At 54.9% G+C, this 24,063-nt stretch overlaps 1 protein-coding gene across 1 annotated transcript in view; it reads left to right on the top strand.

Annotated features, from left to right (window-relative positions):
* Positions 1-24,063, top strand: part of DSCAML1 (DS cell adhesion molecule like 1) — a 368,115-nt gene that overhangs the window by 271,537 nt on the left and 72,515 nt on the right. Inside the window, 6 exon segments of the mRNA XM_021062901.1 lie at positions 3,718-3,993; positions 5,788-6,084; positions 8,066-8,338; positions 18,755-19,033; positions 19,731-19,850; positions 20,658-20,834. Of these exon segments, the coding sequence (XP_020918560.1) occupies positions 3,718-3,993; positions 5,788-6,084; positions 8,066-8,338; positions 18,755-19,033; positions 19,731-19,850; positions 20,658-20,834 (1,422 nt within the window).

Below are 24,063 nucleotides of genomic sequence, written 5' to 3'. Positions count from 1 at the left end.
AGCTGAGGACCCTTGAGAGCACTGCGTGTGATGGGGAGGACATGGGTGCAGCTGCACATGTCCCTGGCCGGCTCCAGGGGATCATCTGGGGTCGACCAGGGGAAGACAGATTGGTGTCCTGGGAAAAGCACTGGATTTGGAATCAGAAACCTGCCTTTAGGTTCTGACATCATGGTGGTAACTGACTTGGGGGAAATCATATAACCACGAGCATCACCTCCATGCCCTTTTCTGTCAAAGGGGATGATAATCCTGGCCCTCCCACCTCCCAAAGGTCACAGAGGTCATAAGGGATGATGATGATGATGTGATAAGCTCATGGGGCTTCTCAGCTTATTGGGAAGAGGCGGTGTCTGTGCTGGAGGAAACAATGCTGATATTAATCCATCAGAGGACCTAGGAACCCATCAAAGGCGACGTTCAGAATATTTAACAATAATTGATAGGGGTACTGATTGATCAGAGAGGACACTGGGGGTAAACAACCAAGGCAGCCTGTCCAGGACCTGCCAGTTGGGCATTAACTCTGGTCCTTCCTGTTCCTCCCCCATCCCAGAGCCCCAGGGTCCAGGGAGCATGCGTGGAGAGCAGGAGGCCTCCTCTGTCCCCTGCTGCTGCTGCTGCTGCTGCTGGGTCCCCAGAAGAGCAGGGAAGTTGAGGCAGGGGGACTGAGGCCAGAGAGAGAACCTTGGAGGGGGCTTCCTGAGCCCTGGGAGCATCCTTTGTCCCCAGCCACACCCACTTCCATCCCTCCCTCAAGTTCCCTGCTCTTGAGGCAGCAGGAAAGGTATTGGCAGCAGTGGGGCTGAGGTTTGGAGACCCTTGTGGGATCGCAGTCCTGTGGGATAGCAGTTGCCCAAGTCCCTGAACTTTGTGCCTGAAGAGGTCATGAAGGACTTGACCTGGGCAGCAGGAAGAGGGGGTCCAGAGTGATCACACCCTCATCCTAAAGAAACAGTCCCTCTGCTGTTAAGACTGACCAGAGATGCTCTTCTCCAGGCTCACCACATGAGCATGGAGCTGCAGGGCTGTGGACCCTCGGGGAGGGGGCACCAGAGAAGCACCCAGAGCCCAATCCCTCCTGGGATGGCCTTCTGGTGTCCCATCACCTTCAGCCTACATATGGGTCCAGCCTCTCCCCCGACAGGCAAGGGGGCGCTGACAGTCCTTCACAGTTTACTCTGAAGCTGGAAGCACAGAAAGAGCCCCAAGAAATCCCCTGAGAGCAATAGTTCATGATACAAAGGCTTGGGTTAAAATGCTGGAAGCCTGTGGGCAGGGGCCTCTCACACATACAAGCCCTGGACCACACAGTAGCAGATAGAAGGACCAGGATGGGTACCCGCTTCTTGCCCAGAGCACTGTCCAAAATTGTTTAATCTAATATTTCCTTCACCCCCCCTTCCTTGCCTCCTACTACACACACACACACATAAACATTCATACACACACTGTTTCAGGGAACAGGTCAGGGGGCACATACCCCTACATCCTTGGAAAAGTAGCAAACCTAACTCTAAGTAATGAGGTGTTCACATCTCGTGACTCAGTACAGGCAGCCAGGTGGGTTTATGCACCCGCGCGCGCGCACAGGCAGCTGTATTGAACGTGCACATGACTCCTCCTCGTGCACGGCGTGCACACAGACATGGTGCCCACGCACATTCACAGATACACACATTCCTCCATGTAACATGCTCATCCCAGAGCATGCAGCAGACACACAGTCAGTGACGGCTGATAGCTGTGCGCACTCCCCCCACCCCCGCCCCAGGTGCACAGGGTACACCCCGTTCTCCTTGGAGACGCAGCTCCCCACCCTCCCAGCAGGGCCGGGCTGGGTGTCCAGGTTCAAGGGGGAGTGCCATGGCTTCTCTCGGTCTTCCATCCTCTCTGACGGCCCCTCTCTGCCAGGTTCATGGAGGGAGGGGAAAGCGTTGCTGGTCATACTCCCCTCACTCTGCCACCAAGCCCCACCTGCATCCTGCCATGGAGCCTGAGCAGGGGCAGTGAGGAGAGGGCAGCTGGCTGGCAGGGCCCTGGGAGCCATGACCTATGACTGGGACAAGCAGGAGGCCACCTGTGTCACAGTGCGCTGACAGAGGCTCTGGGAGCAGGCAAGGAGAGTGTGAGCAGGCTCGTGGGTGCTTTGACTGTGCCCACCCGGACGGCCTGCCGTGCCCCCTCTCCTGCAGGCTCCCTCCCTGAGGGCCCTAGGAGCTTCTACACAGAACCCCTAACTCACGGAGATCAGGGGAGGGGGGCCAGCTTAGGGCTGGTAAGAAACCAGCCAGTCAATCAATAAACATGACTCAGAGAGTATTGGGATCTAAAGATGAGAGACACTGCCGTGCTTTCAAGTGACTCACAGTCCAGAGGGAGAGAGAGAAACAAAGTGGTGATTAGAAGACTGTGTGCTGAGTGCAGTGTTAGTTGTACACAGGGAGCCCCAGAGGAGGGATTCTTAACCCAGCCTGGAGGGCGGTGGTATCCAGGAAGGCTTCCTGGAAGAGAGGACATCTGAGTTCAGTGTGAAGGAGGAGTGAGAAGTGGGCAAAGTGGGCAAAGAGCACTCTAATGGGTGTGCAGGAACCACAGGCAGGCCGCTGCTCTAGAGACTGCAGAGCTGAGAAGGGGGCCGGATCCCCAAGGGTCTTGATGGCCTTGAAGGCCATGCTGACTTTTTGGGAGCTGTGGAAGTTCTGAGCAGGGACATGTCTGGCTGCAGCATGGAGGCCCAAAGAGGAGAGGGAGACCGGGAAGAGGGTACCATGAGGGTCCGGGCCAGGGGCTGTGGGGATGAAGGGCATGCATCAACCAGCAGGAGGTAGCGACTGGTTATCTGTATAAGTACCAGAGACAGGTGGCTGGGCCACAGGAGCCTCCCTGGTTTCCAGGGTGGGTGACAGCAAAGACAATGAGCCAGCCAAACTCCCTCCTCCTCATGAGCGAATGGGAGCTTTCCAGCCAGGGAGGAAGGGGTCCACATCAGGAAAGCACAAGCCATCAGAGCAACCAGGACAGAGACATGTCTTGGCCTGACCCTACCTTGTTTTTTTTTTTTTCTTCTATTTTTGGCTGCGCTGAAGAACATGGAGCTCCCGGGTCAGGGGTCATATCCGAGCTACAGTTGTAATCTAAGCAGCAGTGGTAGCAATGCCAGATCCTTAACCCACTGTGCCATGATCCCATTGCGCCACAGCAGGTGCCCCTGTAGACTTTTCTTTTCTTTTCTTTTTTTTTTTTTTTTTTGCTTTTTAGGGCCACACCTGTGACATATGGAGGTTCCCAGGCTAGGAGTCTAATCGGAGCAACAGCTGCTGGCCACAGCCACAGCCACAGACACGCCAGATCCGAGCCACGTCTGCAACCTACACCACAGCTCACGGCAATGCTGGATCCTTAACCCACTGAATGAGGCCAGGAATTGAACTCACAACCTCATGGTTCCTAGTCAGATTCATTTCCACTGTGCCACAACGGGAGCTCCTGCCCTAGCATTTAACGGAGGAGGAAACAGGCCTAGAGAAAGACATTCTCTCCTCTCCATCCCCTGCCCCCCTCCAAGGAGTCTTGTAGACAGAACCAGGACCTCCTGATCCCTGGGCCTTTTGTGACCGTAGCCCACCCGCCGCCACACTCTGCTCACAGTCCGTCCTTTTTCCTTTCTTTTCCTCCCTGTTGCACCCTGCCTCTCCCCGGCCTGGCCTGGCCCAGACCCCCTTCACGTGACCCTAACACCAAAGAAGCTGAAGACCGGCATCGGCAGCACGGTCATCCTTTCCTGCACCCTGATGGGCTCCCCAGAGTTCACCATCCGCTGGTACCGCAACACCGAGCTGGTGCTGCCCGGCGAGGCCATCTCCATCCGCGGGCTCAGCAACGAGACCCTGCTCATCACCTCGGCCCAGAAGAGCCACTCCGGGGCCTACCAGTGCTTCGCCAGCCGCAAGGCCCAGACCGCCCAGGACTTCGCCATCATCGTGCTTGAGGGTGAGCTGGGGTTGCCAGGCGGGGCCAGGACTCCCACCGCCCGGCCAGGACATGCCCTGCCCCCCTCTCCCTCCTGCCCTCCAGACAGGAGTCACTCATCCAGTGCTTGCTACATGCCAGGCAGCTCCTCCCAAGGCCCCGGGGTCAAGATAATTTTTAACATGACCTATTTTGCAGTTGAGGAAACTGAGTCTCCGGTCATTTGCCCAAGGCCACACAGCTCTGCCAAGGAACTGGGTTTGAACTCAGGTCTCTTAACCATCATCCTCTACTGCTCTCCGAAATTACTAGAACGTCACTCTTAGAAGGGTTCTCTTTAGGGTCTCCCAGAGGCCCTAAAAGGGTGCCAGGAACCTCTAGACTCTTGAATCCGCTCCCTGCCTGAGGTCTTTTCACACCAGGCCATATCTTACCACAGACCTGGGCTTCTGCCTGCCTCTCTCTCCCTTTAAAGCTGCCACTCCCCTAGGTCCCTCCCCCAGCGCCTCTGAGTATGGTCGTTTAGGTTGTTCACAGCACAAGGTGCCCAACTAAGCGGATGAGGATGGAAATCCAACTTGTACTCCACTTACCCAGCCATGAACCCACACCAGCCTGTGACCATACAGAGGGCACTTTTTTCTTATCAGCACAGAGATGGGGGTTAGCAGAAGCCCTATCCCTTCCAACAAATTAAGTGGTTCCCCAGCCCCTCTGCTGCTCCCCAAACCAAAACCAAAAGCTATGTGATGCTATTCCTCGCAAGGATTTTCCACTGTGGTAATGAAGACACCAAACCCCTGCAAACCCCACAGGTATTGGTTTCACATTTACAACCCCTGGCTCCTCATTCCTTGGGAAGTGGGACATGGCAATTGGGCATCCATCGAACCTTATCCCTCATCCTTCACCCCATGCCCATGCCCAGCAAACTGCCCTCCAAAGGCCCCCCCATCTTCTCGCCCTGCCCCACCCCTGGTCTCTCCTCCCAGAGATGAAACGCATCAGCTCGACACAGACTAGTGCATGTTGGTGTTTGACGTTTTCAAGACTCAGCACCTATTTCAATCCCTTACAACAAGCCTGTGGGGAAGGGTGGCCAGGATTCATAATGACAGCCTCCACGATCCATGGAGGAAGTGGGGGCCCGGGGGTTGTCTTGTCCAAGGTTGTTCCCTTGACCAAGACTTAAGCCCCCTCCCAGACCCCACCACCACCACCACCACCACTGCCTTTGGGCAGCTTGCCCCTAAAGCCTCAGCCTATGTCTTTTGCTAACCACCACCCGCCCCTCCTGCTGGAATGAGAGCCAGAACTGGATTCTGCAGGTCCAGCCCAGTCGGGTCCTGGTTCCACACATAGTTAACCTCTGAGATTCCATGTCTTTATTGACAAAGAGAGGAGAAAGAGGTGGAAAGGGAAAAGGAGAGAGGAGCTAACATTTATTAAGCACTTAGAGAGTACTCTGTAAGTGTCTTTAATGCAATAATTCATTCACTCCGCACATCCTCGGTAGGAGGATATAGTCATTATTCCCCATCATCTCCATCCCCCACAGAGGGAGATGGAAGGACTCAGAGAGGTTAAATAACTTGCCTAGAGACACAAAGCTAACAGGTGGTTGAGAGAGGATTCAAATCCAGGCATCTTCATTCACCCGCGATTGTAACGGGCACTGAACAGGGGTTTGGTGTACTTGAAAGCTCTTTACGATGCTTACGGCTTTGCCTCCTCCCCCTGACGAGGTGGGGTGGCCTGGGAGGGCGGTCTCTCCATGACTCGGTGACCCTGAAGGGGGCCCCTCACTCCCTGCAGACGGCACGCCCCGCATCGTCTCGTCCTTCAGCGAGAAGGTGGTCAACCCCGGGGAGCAGTTCTCACTGATGTGCGCGGCCAAGGGTGCCCCGCCTCCCACTGTCACCTGGGCCCTGGACGACGAGCCCATCGTGCGGGACGGAAGCCACCGCTCCAACCAGTACACCATGTCCGACGGCACCACCATCAGCCACATGAATGTCACGGGGCCCCAGATCCGCGACGGGGGCGTGTACCGGTGCACCGCACGGAACTCGGTGGGCAGTGCTGAATATCAGGCGCGAATAAACGTAAGAGGTGCCTGTCTACATTTAAATATCAGAATAGGCTTTTGAGTTCCTTTGCCATCTCTGTGGTTACCATTATTCTTGTGGTGATTAGTACTTCTTATTAATCGTCATTTTGATTTTAGTAGAGGTCCCTCTCCTTTCTCCCCTTTGCCCTGCCCTCCCCAGGTCCCATCACCCATTCTTGTGTGTGCGTGTGTATGTCTGGTACAGGTCACCCCCTTTGCATTCCGTCCCCCCTTTGCCCCTCCCACAACCCTGTCCCCCCCACCCCATTCCTCCTCATCGGTCTCTCTGGCCCCAGGTACACTAAGCACTCCGCTGTCCTCTACAGCCCCTCCAGGGTCTTGCAAGGGTGGGGACAAGAAAGGGGCAGTGAGGCCAAACCTACCTTTTTTTTTTTTTTTTTTTTTCACAGCCGCATCTGCAGCATATGTAGGCTTGCAAGCTAGGGGTCAAATCGGAGCTGCAGCTGCTGACCTACACTGCAGCTTGCAGCAATGCCGGATGCTTAACTCACTGAGTGAGGCTAGGAATTGAACTCACATCCTCATAGATACTATGTTGGGTTCTTAACCCACTGAGCCATAATAGGAACTCCTGTAGTTATATATATATATATAATTTTCTTAATTTTTGGCTGTGCCCTTGGCATACAGAAGTTCCTGGGCCAGGGATCGAACCTGCATTATAGCAATGACAATGCCAGATTCTTAACCACTAGGCCACCAGGGAATTCCAGCCTACCAAAGCCGTGTTCCAGTGTCCTCCCACTGAGCCAACCCCCAAATGCTCCAAGAAGTATAAGAAATGAGGGCATCATCTTCTCTCAATCCACCATCCCCTGGCTACCCCCTAAGACCCCAGCCATCAAGAGTGTGGGGCTCAGGCTGGGTGGGGGTGCCCCAAGACAGGCACCTCCAAGAGTGGGACAAGGAGTCCCCAAGGTGACCATCCCCGTGCCTCAGGTCTCCAAGTTGCTGTGGTGGGAACAGAGGCTCCTCTGAAGCTCTTTACAGCCCTGTTGGGTCAGAGTAGTCCTTATCTGACCCCACCACTGCGCCCTGACCCAAGAGCAGAAGAGCAGAGGGGTGGGGGGCGGTGGGCATTGGTGGCTGCCATGGGAACAGGGATGGGAGTGGGGTTCACCCTCAATTCACCTGCAGCAGGTGTCCAACCCCGCATCAGAAATGTGGTCTCTGCTTGGCCCCCCCGCTGCCCTCTCTGAATTAGAAGGGAACACAGCTGCAGGGTCATGGTGGACGCCCTGGTCCAGCCCCTCATCTACTGGGGAGAGAGCCAGAAACCCAGAGTTTCGTGTACCCGCTCCAGCACTCTCCCTGCACGGTGGCCCCTTTACAACTCCCGCATGGCCATCCATCCGGCTGACGACCCTCCCTCCCCTCCACCAGGGTGATCAGAGCCCCTCTTTTATAGCCCCTTCTTAGGGGCCCCAAAACCCCTTTACCTATGGAAAGAAAATCCTCAGCTCATTCAGTGAAGATCTTCCTCTTGTCCTTTAAATGTTCACATGTATCAGACCCTTTTTGATACAAGACCATTATGAGCAAATCAAGTGAAAATAAGAAAATCTCTACATTTCCATTTTAACCCCCAAAGCTTAATTTTCTCATGAATGAGGACTCACCCTCCCCATCACTGTCACTTCTCAGTAAGGCCTCCATGTGCTCCTCTAGCCCATCCCAGGAGGGGAATGGATTCTTGCCCCAGGCATGAATGAAACATGTCTGTCTGCAACTCTTTGAAGCTGGTAACAATGAGTCCTAGAGAGACCACGGGGTGTCCCCCTTCCAGCCTCTGCCTTTAGCCTGGTTTAGAAAAAAAAAAAAAAAAGTATCTGTCTCCCCCATGCTGAATTTCCATCCCCTAAGAGTTTCCAAGGCCAAGCAACTTGAAAGAGCATCGTGGGGCAGCGCCTGGCTGTCCCTGGCTAACCACACCCTCGCCCCTCCTCTCCTCCTCCCGCCCAGGCCCCCCCAGCATCCGGGCCATGCGGAACATCACGGCCGTTGCTGGGCGGGACACCCTTATCAACTGCAGGGTCATCGGCTACCCCTACTACTCCATCAAGTGGTACAAGGATGCCCTCCTGCTCCCCGACAACCACCGCCAGGTGGTGTTCGAGAACGGAACCCTCAAGCTGACTGACGTGCAGAAGGGCATGGACGAAGGGGAGTATCTGTGCAGCGTCCTCATCCAGCCCCAGCTCTCCATCAGCCAGAGCGTCCACGTGGCCGTCAAAGGTAGGCTCCCCCCACTCCCACCCCGAACCAGAACCTTCCTGGTCACCCAGGGTGGCGGGCCCGCTCCGGCCAGCCGCTCCGGCAGCAGCAGGCAATCCTGAGTGAGTGGAAGGCTAAGGAAGAGAGGGCTCTGGCCTGGAGCTTGGAGAAAAGGGGATGGGGTAGAAGATTGCAGGGGACACAAGAAGGCCTTGAGTACCTCCACATCCGGGTTCCCTCTGTGGGCTGCAGGTCAAGGCAGCACAGACCCCAGGGGCATGAGGAGTCAGTGACACACAAAGAGGAGGCAGGTCACCTGGGGTAAGAGGCCCAGGTGGGAGGTGGTGGCCGTATTGTTCCCCTGGTGTCAGGGTAGAGCCACCCAGAACTCAGCAGGGCCTGCCAGAGAGCAGGAAGTGGGCATGGGGCAGGAGCTGGGAGCAGAGGAGATTGGGTGCCCTGGCTCCCTTCTGGAGCTCAGGCTGCTTTTACAGTGTTGGCAAGGACCTTCCACCTGCTAGTGCAGTTGGAGGCCTGGAAGGTACCGCCTAGTGCCTGAAAACTTCCTCCCTCCCAAGCCCTCCCCGCTCCCCTGGGTGAGGTCTAACACAGGGCATCCAACACAGTGCCTGGTACCTGGCAGCCATTCAGTAAAGGTCTGTGGAGTAAACAAATGAATGCATGTAAATGAGCCAATAAATGAATGCATGACTGAATGACAGATGTCCTCTGGGTTCAGGGGCTGTGTGGGGCTCTGAAGCTCCCTCCCACATACACTCTTGGGAACTGACAGGCCTGGAGATGGCCTGGATCGGGGTGAGAGCAGGATGGCCTGGTTGCTCAGGGGGCAGGACGGAGAGGTGGGGCCTGCCGGGCCTGGCTGAGGAGAGGTCACTGAAAGCCAGGCAGCCGGGGTGCGGAGGTCACTGTGTCAGTGGTTGCCGCCACAAATAAGGGGATGATGTCCCTTTCCGAAGAGCCAGGGTGGGCTCCAGCATTGGGAGGGCATGCAGAGGGCTGTGCCCTGTGACCTGAGGTTCCCACAGCCTGGGGCTCCATGTGGGAGGAAGAAGGGCTGGGTCTCCGGCCACTGTCCTGGTCTCCAGCGCCAGGTTGTGATCATTATACTAATATGACAGATGCCACTGTGGAGGTCCCACCATACCCAGTCACTGCCCTAGGGGCTCTGTTTCCTTTAACCACACCCCTGCCCACTTAGCTAAGATGACTACCATTTTGGCCCCCATTTCCAGGGCAGAAAGCTAGGGCACAGAGTTAAGTAAATTGTTATCCGGAATCAGAATTTTTTTTCCCTGGTCTGCCTACCTGCAGAGCCAGAGGCCCTGTCACCTGGGCATTGTGTCTCCCAGGGAAGCAAGGAGAGAAGCCCCTTCCATATCCTAAGGAACAGCATGAACCTGGAGAGGAGACAAGCCTGGAAGAGAAAGGAGGGGAAAGCAGAGGGCTCCGGGCCTGCCAAGGGGCGCTGGCACAGGGGCAAGGCCCCCAGGGGTCCCAGACTCCTGAAGCAAGATGGCATGGAGGGCTTGTGACCAGGAAGAGGGGAGGCAGGGAGAAGGAGGGGTTTGGGGAGACAGATGCTGCCTCTGGCTTGGGCCCCTTCAAGTGTGCGGCAGTGATAGGACATCTGGGTGGAGATGTCAGAACAGCTGGAGACACTGGAGGTGGCTGCAAACGGTGCAGTCAGGGCTTCGCTCCTTTGCTCCTTGTCTCCCGGGCTCACTCTCCTCGGTGCAATGGGGCTGTGGCACGTGCCCCCTTGTGCACCCACCACCTGCCACAGTGCTTCTTGAGCTGAAACTGAGACATCAGTCTGGGTTAGAGTGTCTTACAAGGAAGCCTGGCTCAGAGCCTGAGACTAGAGGAGGAGCTGCCTTTGTGGCCATCTTGGGCCTGGGGCAGAGAGAGGAGACCCTAACAGCATCTGCCTCCCTGCTCCCTGCTGCTAAACCCCAGCCAGGCTGAGGGGCATCCTGGGCCCCCGTTTCAGCCTAAAGCCTCTGCTCAGCCCATAGGCCTTGGATCAACAGGAACCTCAAAACCCCCAGGCCACACCCCCAGCCTGCCTCCCCTGCCAGCATCACGGGGCACCCGTATCCATTTCTGTAATGAGCAGTGGACCGAGAGTTTACAGTGTAAACATCACATATTAAAACATCTAACCTCTGCTCTACTCGCTTCGCCCGCCCGCACCAGCGAGCATTTGGCCGGGTTTGTTGGCTTAAAGAAAAAAAAAAAAATAACAGGGCTCCAGCGAGCCTCGGAGTACGCAGAACATCCTGAAAGCTGCTTCTGCTCATCAATTATTCAGCCCCATTCAGGGAGCGATCAGTCCTAATGAATTGAATCTGATGCATTCCGTCTCAGCGACTCACTGGGCCTGTTGTGATTGTGCTGAGCGACAGTGTCTGCCAGCCCAGGGAGAGGGAAGGGGACGTGTGTGCGCGCGAGCGCGTGCGCGCCCTGCACTGGGCATGTGTGTCTCCCAGCACACAGCTCGAGCCTGGCGTCCCTAAGCAAGGCATATATGTATGTATGATGTACAGGCAGGTCTGCACACACGCCCCCTTCCCTGCCCTCAGGGTCTGCAAACCCAGCCCCAGAAGGAGTAAGGTCACCTGCTTTCTCTCCAGACCAAGAAGCAGCATTTGTCTGGAGGCTCGGGGACCTGGTGTCCCTGCCCATCCACAAGCTCAAATCCATCATCCGCGCTCTTTGCAGACTCCCTCTCCCCACCTCATTAGAATGCACTTTTGCAGAAGAACCCATCAGAGCTGATTATGAGCACGCTTCTTGATTAGCTGATGTGCTGTTCTAAGAGCTACTCGAGGAGGAGGGGAGAGGAGGTGCCCCTGGGCGTGGAAAGGGGCCCTGGCTCTGGGGGAAAGAGGGACGGGCCCAAGGGCAGGACTCTCCATGCCACTCCTGCCACCTGGCCAGGACGTGTGTCCCCCCCAGAGGATCAGAGCGGAGACCCGGAGTGTAGGAAAGGGCGAGTGGGGGCAGAAGAGGGCACTGGAAGCTTGGAATCCATTGGAAGTCCTACCCCCATCTCTCTGGTGCCAAGAGCAGGCAGGGTGGGGTAAACACCCAGGCAGCTCTACGAGATGGCAAAACTGCTGCTGACTCCATTCCTTCTGGGATGGCTTGTCTTCTGATGAATTTTTCAAACACTGAGCTGCAAAGAGCAGAACACAACAGGCACATGTGTGCATGCATGTACACACATGTGCAGAGACCTCTGTGTGCCTGAGTCCACATGCATGTACACACTGTATGCATTGAATGCCTACACATGCAACAGAGAGACACACATTAGCCTGACACACTTTCACACACCACACACACACACACATGCTGCCAGCAGTTGCATATACATGAATGTTCCCTCTGTCCATATCCTCCTATGAAGCAACATTTCTGAGCCACAAAAGGTGGCTGCAGGTGCTACCATGCAAAATATTGCCCAAGGGAGCCTGCGGCACTGGGCAAGGCAGGAGAGGCCGAGGGGAGAGGGAGCAAGGGCTGCCTGGGCTTGGGTGCACGTGACACTGACTGGCACGGGAGAGCCGGGCTGCAGGGGAGGCGAGTGCTCGTCTCTGGGCATCTGGAGAGACCCTTGGCATGATACTAGGAGGAGGGCACAGAGATCCAACCTAGATTTTGTGTCTTTAGGGCCCCCTGTAGCTGAAAAATAATGTAGCATAAGAGCATCTCTGGGCACGCAGGCTGAATGTTTAATTATCTAACAAGGCAGGGCTGCGACTGGGGCTCCTTGGCTTTGGTTCAGGGAGCAACATCTCCATCCCCACATCGGAGCCTCCAGAGCCAAATCAAGGGCATGCTCAGTAAGGCCAGGACCCAGAGGGAGTGCCAGGTACCTATGGAGAGCAAAGGGATAATAGGAGTGTGAGCATGCACACACGCGAGCACACACACACTCACACTCACTCCCAAGTGCCGTACCCCTCACCCACACTCATTCTTCCCTTGCTGCTCAACAAGTCCCTCTCTTGTGCTTGAAGCTCTCGCAGGAGGCCCCCTTCCACCCTAGAGAGTAAGTCAGGGGTTTCTGCAGTCACAGGGCTTAGGAGAGAGCCGTGCCCCGCCCCCGCCTGCCCCCACCCCCACCCCGGCCAAATGCCTGTCATTGGCACAGGTGGAGGTTTGGAAAGAACTCACCAGAATCCTCAGGGGGCACAACAGGTTCCATAGAGGCAGATTGCCCAAAGTGCTGGGGGAGGGGGCGCCGAGGAAGCTGCTGCCAACGGCCCTGTTCCTCAGCGGACGGAGCCAGGAGCATTGGCATGAGCACCCTCCTTCCTGGACAGTCAGGGCTGGCGTGCTGGCGGTGCTGGCGTGAGGATGAGGAGGAGGACACAGCAGCAGCATCTATCTCTTCATTCCATGACATTTACTGTGTACCCGCTATGTCCCAGGCGCTATTCTGTGAGCACAGCTGTGCTCAAGACAGACAAAAACCCCTGCCCTTGGGGAGCTTACTTTCTAGTGGGGAAAGAGTGAACATGTGAAATCTGTGAAATCCGCAAAATGTGCCTCCTGTCAAATAGGGAGTGGAGATCAGGGTGTCGGGCGAGGGGAGAGTGGTTTGCAATTTTAAATAGGGAGGTCAGGGAAGGGCTTCCTGAGAAGTGGGGTGGGGGGGTGCCTTAAAAAATCGAAGTGATGGGAGTTCCCATTGTGGCTCAGCTGTAACGAACCCGACTAGTATCCATGACGGTGCGGGTTTAATCCCTAGCCTTGCTCAGTGGATTAAGGATCCGGCGTGGCTGTGGTGTAGACCTGCACCTACAGCTCTGATTCAACCCCTAGCCTGGGAACTTCCATATGCTGTGAATGTGGCCCTAAAAAGAAAAAAAAAAAAAACTGAAAACTGAAGTGAGGAGGTCCCTAGTGGTCTAGAAGTTAAGGACTTGATGTTGCCACTGCTGGGGCTTGGGTTTGCTCCCTAGCCTGGGAATCTCTGCGTGCCAAGGGCTCAGCCAAAAAAAGAAAAAACAAAACAAAAACAAAAACAAAAAAAAACCCTGAGGAGTTCCCGTCATGGCACAGTGGTTAACGAATCCGACTAGGAACCATGAGGTTGCGGGTTTGATCCCTGCCCTTGCTCAGTGGGTTAACGATCTGGCGTTGCCGTGAGCTGTGGTGTAAGTCGCAGACGCGGCTCGGATCCTGTGTTGCTCTGGCTCTGCATAGGCTGGCGGCTATAGCTCTGATTAGACCCCTAGCCTGGGAACCTCCATATGCCGCTGGAGCGGCCCAAGAAATGGCAAAAAGACAAAAAAAAAAAAAAAAAAAAAAAAAAAAAAAACCTGAGGTACTATTATTCCTAAAATATTAAGAGTTGTTGCAGCCGGAAAACGGCCATCAGGCCTTAGAGATTACTTGGTCCAGCTCCACCATGTCTCAGATGAGGAAGCTGAGGCCCGGGAGCAGAGGCAGCGTGGCCGCAAGGAGGCAGCTTCCCCATGATGCTCCAGGGTCACAGACTCTTTTCCCTGGCTCTGTGCTCTACAAGCAGAGATGCTCCAACTTTGTGTGGTGCCCATTCTCCCCTAAATAGGTGCAATAAAGGAAAAGGTTCAGTCTGGAAGAGAGCGCCTGAGAGACACATTCAAGTGTTCATGGGCTGGGCTGGGGGTCAGCACGCCCTCCTCTGCACAGCGCCCCCAAACAAGTGGCCCCAGCAGCTTTATGGTGACCAGAGACTGCGTGGCCTGCCACGTCCGCTGTGCCTTCTCAGCCACTCCAGCCTCTGGCCGCTTCGCCATCACAGCGTCTTGTTCCAACCCTGCCTCCCTCACTGCTGACCACGTGGCTCTCTCACCAAAGATAACAACGCCAGAGCAGGGCTCCCAGAGAGAAATCCTCAAGTGACGTGACATCCGTGCCCCCTCCATTCTGGCTGTGTGCTGCAGTCAGGGGCTGGGGGAGCCCTCATGGACTGCTGTCAACCCCAAAGAGGTCCCTGGTTATCACCCCCAAGGAGGTGGTCGGAACCCCCTCCGGAGGACTGCTTTCCTAGATGTGGGAATGGACCCACACATGCGCGCAAGGTGTCCACTCTGAGCGCTGGAGAGACACCACTGGCTCCGTTCAGAGAGTGGCCCCAAGGCCACATCTCAGGGCCCCTCACCTGCTTCTCAGAGCCTCCCAAGCACACAGGTACTCAGTGAGACTGTGAGGGAGCCAGGATCCCTAGGCTGGCCTCTCCCTCCAGGCTGTCCTCAGGTGCCTGGAGTTACGTGGTTGTCAGAATGCCAGCCTGGAGCCGAGGAATTCTGTGAGCAGTTCTGGCCTCTACCATGCCCACCAAGGATTTTCTAAGGGGACGCTTGTCCCCCAGACTGAACCATGCCTGCTCCATCAAACTGCAGCAGGGTGGAGGGGCGAGGGGAGCAAGGGGCCTGCCTTGGACCTCTGGGGGTTGTCTGGTCACCTGCCTCTCAAAGGACAGCAGTGCTTTGTCTGGCCAGCCCAGGTGAATGTCTGACAACCCCTGGTTGGCCTCTGCCTCTTGGCTCAGCTTTTTCCCACTCTCTCACTCCTTTTTTTTTTTTTTTTTTTTCTTTTTTTGGCCTCCCTGTAGCATATGGCGTTCCCAGGCCAGGGATCCAATCCAAGCCACAGTTGTGACCTAAGCCTCAGCTGCAGCACCACCAGCTCCTTGACTCACTGTGCCAGGCCAGGGATTGAACCTGCATCCCAGTGCTCCCAAGATGCTGCCGATCCCGTTGTACCACCACGGGAACTCCGCTCCTTATTTTTTTTTTTTAAGCATGTGTGTCCTTTACTTCTCAGTCCAAAGGCCACCTCCTCCATGCGGCTGCGGTCACCCAACCACATGACACCTCCCTCTGTTCTGAGTTCAGCATCTGTCGATTCAGGTGGTGCTTGTCCAATAAGCACAGAGGGAAATGTCTTACCTTTCTGAGCTAAGCTCCTGCTAAGCTCCTGGAGGTTCTATCCATATTTTACGCATGTTTCTACTTTCCCCAGCCCACACGGAGCATAATGCCTTCACAGAGCAGGCAGTTCATAAATATTAGATGAATTAGTTAATTAATGAATTAACCTGCCTTAGTAACTTGTTCCATTATCTAAATCCCTTCTTTACTGAGAGAGACTATCTCCCCTGCCTGAGCTAAATCCTCCAGCCTAATTTCAATCTCCACTTGTTCTGCACCTGTTCTGTCCCCAGTGGAAATGTAGTGATTGACCATCCACCCCTGGGACAAGGCCCTCCAGACCTCACACCCCCTCCACCCTCTCCTGCCTAGGCAGGGCCTCCCAGGGCCTTGCCCGCTCACATTCCCCTCTGCAACCCCACCTCCTGCCCCCGTCACTGCCAAGAGTCTCCCCAGGGCCTCCTAAATCAAAGGAGCCTACTCTGGTGCTAGGACAGGCAAAGGCCTGACCTCTGGGAAGAACCAAGACAGACGCCCCCATCTCCATAGTTCTGTAGCATAAATACAGCATCTTGAAGAACAGGGTCAAGCTCCTTCTTTTTCTAGATGAACCCCCATCCTGCGCTCTCCCTCACCTCTTGCCCACCTCATAGGTAAACGCTGAGGTCAACCCAGGAAATGATATCGAGACATATATTTATTCATTCGCTCACCTGACAAGTGTTTATTGGGCCCCCACAATTTTCCAGGTAAATTAGTCCTAGTTACTGCCCTGCAGGAGCTCCCCGATACACAGGGAAGGTGGTCGTGCACATAGTTACACCCACGATAAGGGCCTTGATCAAGGGCTATGATCGAGGTGTGAACCTGGGGCTTCAGGGCTGTGCAGGAGGAGGGCAGGCTTCACAGAGGAGGTGGTACCAGAACAGGATCTGAAAGGATGAAGAGGAGTTTCCCATGAGGCCTGCTGGGCTCTAGCTTTGGTCCTTTGTGGGAAGGGAAACTGGACCAGAACTGGTTCTCCTAAGCCTAAGGAGACAAACTGAAAATCTGGGTCTCTGCAATAATTCCATCAAAAAGTTTAAGGAGGAGTTCCCATCGTGGCGCAGTGGTTAACAAATCTGACTAGGAACCATGAGGTTGCGGGTTCGATCCCTGGCCTTGCTCAGTGGGTTAAGGATCTGGCGTTGCCGTGAGTTGTGGTGTAGGTCACAGACGTGGCTCGGATCCCATGTTGCTGTGGCTGTGGCATAGGCCGGTGGCTACAGCTCCGATTAGACCCCTAGCCTGGGAACCTCCATATGCCCCGGGAAGCGGCCCCTAGAAGAAGGCAAAAAGGTAAAAAGACCAAAAAAAAAAAAAAATTTAAGGAGCACAGTGAACAGAGCAGACTTGTGGTTGCCAAGGGGGGGGAGGTTTGGAGGAGGGATGGAGTGGGAGGTTGGGGTTAGCAGATGTAGGCTATTCTATATAGGATGGATAAACGATAAGATCCTACTGTATATGGCTCAGGGAACTATATTCCATATCCTATAATAAACCAAAATGGAAAAGGAGAAAAGAGTATTTTTAAGAAAAAATGTTATGTACAAGCAAAGCTCATCTACGATGTTAGAAGTTAGACACAAAAGTCTCATGAAACAATGCTTACTATGTTAAAAAAAAAAAAAAAAAAAAAAAAAAAAAGTCCAAGGAGGCCAGAGAACTCAGTCTGCTCTAAGAACCCAAAAAGGGGGAGATGGGAGCAGCCACAGAATCCAACGAGGACTCTCTGGGAAATCTCAGCAATGAGCATTGAGCCATGGCTAGAGTCAGGATTCCAGAGAAATCTGTCTGAGATATCCAAGGCCCTGCAAACCACTCAGAATACTTGGGGCACTGATGCGCCCCCAGGGCCAGAGTGAAGGGCGAGGTGGGAGGTGACATTAAGAAGGTCAGGTAAGGGCCCTGCTGAGGAGTATGGCTCCCACCCCATAGGTTATGGGGACAATAGCCCTCCTAAACGTCACTTCCAAGGGGCTGCCAAGGGTTTCAGCCTGTCCACACCTAGCCACTTCTCAGGCACAGCTCCCTACAGAGCCCTGAAAACCCTTGGGGTGCAGGGAGAGTCTTGAGCATGCTTATGATGTCACCCATCCTTTTCCCCTCAGGGTCCACCACCCGCTGTGGCCACTCTGGGTGGGGGGAGTAGCAGGCTTCCAAGAAGGGGTGGGGCTGGTGCCTGGGAGAAGGCCGGAGGACTGTGGCCAGCCTTGTAATTTAATTATTTGACTGCAGAAAGGAGATCTCATCTACTGGGTGCTCGTCCTTGTTAAGCTAATTGTCTGTCTCCTTCTCTCTCTTCTCCCCCCCACTTGCCGGGGAAGTCACCGTGGCCTAATTGAGTTATCATAAAGATAATGGCTGATGCTCTAGCCGGAGCTGAGAAAGGAGGATCCCTCCCTCTGCAGCTCTAGCTCCAGACAGCACCCCCTCCCCCAAGGGGCTGAGATGTGGGCAGTAGGAGGGGGAGGGCTGAATTCCTGAGGGGAGGGGGCTGTGTGGGGGATACTCAGCCAGGGGAATCTAAGCCACTGGTTGTCTCACAGACGACAGGGCTCCTTCCCTGTCTGCTCTTTCCTGCCACCCTAGGGGCGCTCAGTTATGAGACAGAAAGATCTCTGGTCCGGTTGGGTGTGGGGATTTCTCAGAAAGGCAACCACGCAGCATAAGGAAGAGAGCTTGGACTTAAGAACAGATCAGGTTTCAAATCCCACCATCCCTTCTTACAAGCTGGATGATCTAAGGCAAATTACTTCTCTGCTCTGAACCTCGGTTTTTTGCATCTGTGAAATGGGAACAAACTCATTATGGGTGGGAGGAGTCAGCAAGATCATGTATATAAATCAGCTAAAACTACCAGTGTGCAACCTTCCTCTCATGTGTCCTAACACGTGATGGCAATGGAATGGGCTGGGAGGGGTGATGGGACCAGGAGGAGACCAGGGTACAGCACCCTGGCTTTAGATGAGCAGCTATAGGGTGTGCATGGAGGACCGCCTCGGCCTCTGGGGCACATCATCACTCTCCATCCCAGGCCCCCAGACAGCAGGGAGATGCAGCTCTGGGATGAGACAGTGAGCACAGAGGAACAGTGGGGAAGTCAGGGTAAGAGCTGAGCAGTGTGTCAGCAAGCGGACAAGAGTCCCAAAACACGAGGCATCACCATTTAAGTTCCAAGGCAGATCGGAAGGTCATGATTAACGCAGGCCAGCCCAGGCCCTGAACCAAACAGTGATCCAGGCCTGGGTGGGCTGGGGGAGGGGAGCCAGGGGACAATGACAGGGCACCCTAAGATTCTACATGTAGAGAAGAACAGGCCCAGGGAACTTTATTCGCAGCCCACCCCAGGATTGGGAGGGACTGGAAGGCAAGGCGGCTGGACGCGCCGCTGGCCGGGCTGGGGCAAGTGGGGGCCTGACAGCAGCACTTCCCCTTGCCCTCCCAGTGCCCCCTCTCATCCAGCCCTTCGAGTTCCCGCCTGCCTCCATCGGCCAGCTGCTCTACATCCCCTGCGTGGTGTCTTCGGGGGACATGCCCATCCGCATCACCTGGAGGAAAGACGGACAGGTGATCATCTCAGGCTCAGGCGTGACCATCGAGAGCAAGGAATTCATGAGCTCCCTGCAGATCTCCAGCGTCTCCCTCAAGCACAATGGCAACTACACGTGCATCGCCAGCAACGCAGCGGCCACCGTGAGCAGGGAGCGCCAGCTTATCGTGAGAGGTAAGTGGAGACACGCTGGCGGCCAGGGGGAGTAAGGGTCCAGCTCTGTCTGCTGCTTAAAACCGTCTCTGGGAGTTCCCGTCATGGCTCAGTGGTTAACAAGCCTGACTGGTATTCATGAGGAGGTGGGTTCGATCCCTGGCCTCGCTCAGTGGGTTAAAGATCCGGCGTTGCCATGAGCTGTGGTGTAGGTCACAGATGTGGCTCAGCTCCTGAGCTGGTGTGGCTGCGGTGTAGGCCAGCAGCTATAGCTCTGATGCAACCCCTAGCCTGGGAACCTCTCTATGCCGCAAGTGTGGCCCTAAAAAGCAAAAAACAAAACAAAGCAAACAAAAAAAGACGGTCTCTATAGATTTTGAGCTTGAATTACAGACTCAGGGAAAGTTGGCTCCACCAGGGGCCTTAAAGATCAAGAGGTTCAAGCTTCTTAACTCTCCAGGCCAGGAAACTGAGGCCCTGAGAGGGGAAAACACCGCCTCAGACCAATGGTAAAGTCAGAACTGGCCCTCTGAATTGCCAATTCCCAGCCCGATACCACTGGCAAAACCTCTCAACATCCTGGGTTTCAGCGGTGCCTGCTCCCAACTGTATAGTGGTCCAGGCAGGGCTGATGTTGAACAGAAGGTGCCCAAAGGCCCAGAAAACCTGTAAGAGATCAAGATGACCTGTTCCTCCTCTGCCTTCCTTCTTTCTGCAGTGCCCCCTCGATTCGTGGTGCAGCCCAACAACCAGGATGGCATCTATGGCAAGGCTGGTGTGCTCAACTGCTCGGTGGATGGCTATCCCCCACCCAAGGTCATGTGGAAGCATGCCAAGGGTAAGCCCCTGGCCAGCCAGCATCTCTGATTATGGCCAGCAAGGGGAAGGGGTGGATGCTAATGAGACTTGGGCCTGGTCTCTACACACCACGCCCAGCCCTGGGTTCTGACCGCTAAGGGACCCCCAGGCCATGTCTGAACTGGAGGTCATCTCTAGCCACCCTCAAGGGTCCATGGATCAGGAACAGCTATCGTGCTAATTCCAAATTCCCTGTCATCCCCATAGATTGACCTCTCCTCTCCCCACTCCAGCCCTAGAACTCACTGTAATCTATTTTCCCTACCCCTCCCTAATTCTCCCTACCCCATCCTCGGCTCCCAGAGCTCATTGACTTTTGCTTCCCACTGAGCAAACCTACTCTGGGATCTTGGTCCTTCTTGCAACCCAACTGCATCCCAAGAAAGCATCTGGTACCTGACTAAGCCCAATGCCAACCTCTTATCCCCTCTCATCTCCACGACCGATTCTGGAGGGATGGGGGGTATCCAAAGCCCCCCTTAGAGGATGGCTGGCTTCTCCCCAGGCCTAACTGCCAAGACCAGGCAACTGCCATTTGAGGGCTCAGTTGAGGTCCCCACCTCCATCTCCATGCCTCAGGTCTGGGGCATGGTCACACCTCTGGGAGGGTCTTTCCTGTCTCCCAGGAAGCAGGAACTATGTGGGCTCCCAGCACTCCGGGGATATTACAACATGGCCCTAGCTGGGCATGAGAAGGGGATCAGGGCCATTCCTTGGGGTACTCCAGTCCACCCCAGCCCCCTCCCTGGCCTAGACGCCAGGCCTCCTAACTGCTGCCTCCTTTCAGGGAGTGGGAACCCCCAGCAGTACCACCCCGTGCCCCTCACGGGCCGCATCCAGATCCTGCCCAACAGCTCGCTACTGATTCGCCACGTCCTGGAAGAGGACATCGGCTACTACCTCTGCCAGGCCAGCAACGGCGTGGGCACTGACATCAGCAAGTCCATGTTCCTCACTGTTAAGAGTAAGTCTGGCCCCCATGTGGCCCTCCCAGCACCCCCTGATCCTAGGCCCAGCTCTGCACTCACTCGGCCTCCCCCCTTGGTTCCCATTGTTCCTTCCGTGAAGGGGAGGCAGGAAGGATTCCTAGACAGAGGTGGGCTGGGGAACCTCCAATGCACCCTCCTCTAAAACCATGGCCTCACTCTGAATGACCAGCTCACTCCACTCTGGTCGCGATTAGCTCAAGATTTGCTGTGCCAGAGGATCACGTGACCGTCCACTTGTTTTGCTCTGTGGGTTGGCAATTCCATCTGAATAGTCATAGCAAACCATTTATTTCTATTATTTGATGTCCACCTGTTTGTGGCTTAGAAAGAGGAGACAGTGTACGTGATGTAGGAGAAAGGCTTAGGGGCAGAACACCTGGGTTCCAGTTCCAGATCCGCCTGATGAGCATCCTGCCTTTGGGCCAGTGACTTCACATCTTTAGGTTCCCTTCTTCACCTGGGCTAGAGGTTCATTCCCAGCCCGATCACCTCACAAAATTGTAAAAAACCCAGGAACGGATCATAGAAAGAGGAAGAAGCTTCAAAAAAGCCCAAAGAGCCATAAAACTCCCTGCAATTTGGTGCCATATCTCTGGTTTCTAAATCCCCAGACCCAGAGCCAGCATCAATGGCCTTGAAAGTCTAGAATCTCCCTGAGGTCCGTTAAGTCACACACAGACGTTCCTCCTGGGTGAGCCTGTCTCTTTATGCTCTTAAGGGTCTATGTAGTGGGTGCCCAGGAACCATGTCAGGATGGCGTGTGGCCCTTTGTTATGACCATGGGCCATAGAGAACGGCAATGAGCCTGACTTTGAGCATCTCTCCAAGCCAACCGAGAATCTGGGTACATGTCATAATTACTGTGACCTCTATGGGTCTCCTCAACCCCTGTCTCTCATTTTTCTGATACACAAAATGAGAGTCATGAGAGTGCCTTACTTGCTAGGTTTTGTATCAAAAGTCAGATGACATGCACAATGCAACCAGTATGGTAACTGGCACGCAATAGGTCATCAGAGATTTAAGCGCCAGTTTAGGCTTTTAGCAGGAGAGAGACCCTCCAGGGTACACGTAGGAAAGGCTGCTGAAAGCAGTGCCCAGTGTGCGGTCTGCCCAGCATCTCTGCAGAGTCCCCGCCTTTAAGAATCATAGCTTCTTTATCGCTTGCCAAACCCATGTTCAGCTCAGCACAAGACAGGGAAGCCCCGGCGATGGATCGATGCTCAGGGCGCTCCGAGCGCTGGAATCCCCGCCCTGGGGAGCTGCTTCCCTCGTACTATCAAAAAGCACTTTGTCCTTAATAAAACCAGGCAATCAATCTACATCCCTCAGCCGGGGAGAACTTTGCTAATTCTGCCTGCGTGCCGCGAGAGGAATAGCAGGCACCTCGTAGAAGTCTCCTTCCTTCATATTTGATCCTTATCTCCCCACTGTCAGCAGAAGAAAAGTACCCAAACGATCAGGCTTTTTTTTTTCCCCCTCCTATCTTTGCTCTTTTTCTCTAAGTTAGGGCATTCCACATTCCACTGGGCAAGCATGGCTGTGCCTTTGTGGCCCATGGTTTCTCTGGGACCATGATGTGGGTGTGGGTGATGACACAGTATATAGGAGGTGCGCTGTGGGTGAGGTGACCCAGTTCATATCATGCTGTCCCTGATGTCCTGGGGGCTCCTGGGCTGGTCGCGTCCCCTCCTCTGGACCTACATTTTTCTGTGTCATCCTTACTTCACAGCCCAGGCAGCAGCTACGAAAGCACATTTTGTAAATCCGGGACAGCCTCATGTACACGTGGCACATGAAATCACACATGCACACACGTGCACACGCACTCACAGTGGCGTTAACCTCTGGCCCCTCATCTCAAGGGATGACAGGAACTCCGTGCTGCTTGTCATCACGTATAGGCAGAATCTGGACCTTGTCCCCTCCATCCTCCCCCATCCCATTTGAGCCACCTTGTCACTTTGCTCTGCTTCCTTCCTTAGTCAGGCATCCACACACGCCTTCCCTCCATCTGCCCCGTCTCACAGACCCCTCCAGGTCATGTAGTCCCTCATCTGCTGCCTGTGACACAGTCTCTCCTTGCTTCTTACCCATCCCCCTGCCCCCATGCCTCACAGAGCCCTCCCCCACAGGCTGCTTCCCAGCTGTGCACCCCTCAACACCCTCTGCACACTCATGGGCTCCAAACCCTCAGGCAGCCCTTTCCTCACACCTTCTCTGTCACAAACACCGCCTTCCATTCTAGCCTCGCTCTCCCCAGCAACCTGCCAGCCATGCTAGAGGCTCCTGTGCCCCTCCAAATGCCAGCAGGAGGGGAGGAGGCAAGACCGAGGGATTTAAGACCTGAGGGCAGTCGGCGTGGAGGGCTGAGTGTGGCCAGGGCCTCTGCCTGGGGTTGGAGGGTCTGACTGCTGTTCTGTAACAGCCTGGATCATTCCACACAGAATCTGGCTTCCAGGACAGGCTCCTATGACAATGTGTGTGACAGTGCGAGGTGGCGGGGCCGGGTGCTCCTGACTTCTGGGAATGTGTTCTGCCTCCTGCTGCTTTGGTGCAGGTCCTGCCCCAGGGGACCCGCCCACAGCTTCTCCTCTTGCACGTCCTCCCCCACTGCCCACTCTGCCCTTTCCCTCCTCAGTCTCCCTCCACCTCTGCTATGTCCCCAAAGGGCAGCAGATGGGGAAGGACCTGCAGCAGCTGGGCACATGGGCCACCGATGGGCTTGCCTGCGTGGAGCCCTTGCTAGTCATCCTTCGGTCCATCTCAGACACTCCCACCCACCTCAGAGCCAGCTCTGGACAGACCTGCTGTTTACAAAGCCGATTTCATGGCTTTCCCCAGTGCCTCCAACACTCAGAAAGTGTTGACGCAATATGGCTCCACCTTGTCAGACTTCACGCTCGTGTGACCTAAATCCCCACTTTTGCCAAGGAGAAGTAAGAAATTAAATATATCAAAGGGACACACATCGCAAAAAAGCATTCAGGTGTCAAACTGGACATTGGTAGTTGGCCCCTCTTAGCAAGTGTCCACACCATTGACCCTGAGGGGTTCCGATGGTAACAGCTGCTTACTGGGGGCTCACTAAAAAGATCACAAACCTCTGTGGCTAACAGCACAGCTTTAAGAACCAGGCAGATCCAGAGTTCACATCCCAGCTCTGCCAGCTGATAGCTGTGGGATCTTGAATGACCATCTCTG

Source organism: Sus scrofa, chromosome 9 (assembly GCF_000003025.6).
Source record: "Sus scrofa isolate TJ Tabasco breed Duroc chromosome 9, Sscrofa11.1, whole genome shotgun sequence".
Classification (NCBI taxonomy): Eukaryota; Metazoa; Chordata; class Mammalia; order Artiodactyla; family Suidae; genus Sus; species Sus scrofa.
The sequence above is the reverse complement of the archived record's forward strand: the minus strand, read 5'-3'. Positions and strand labels throughout refer to the sequence as shown.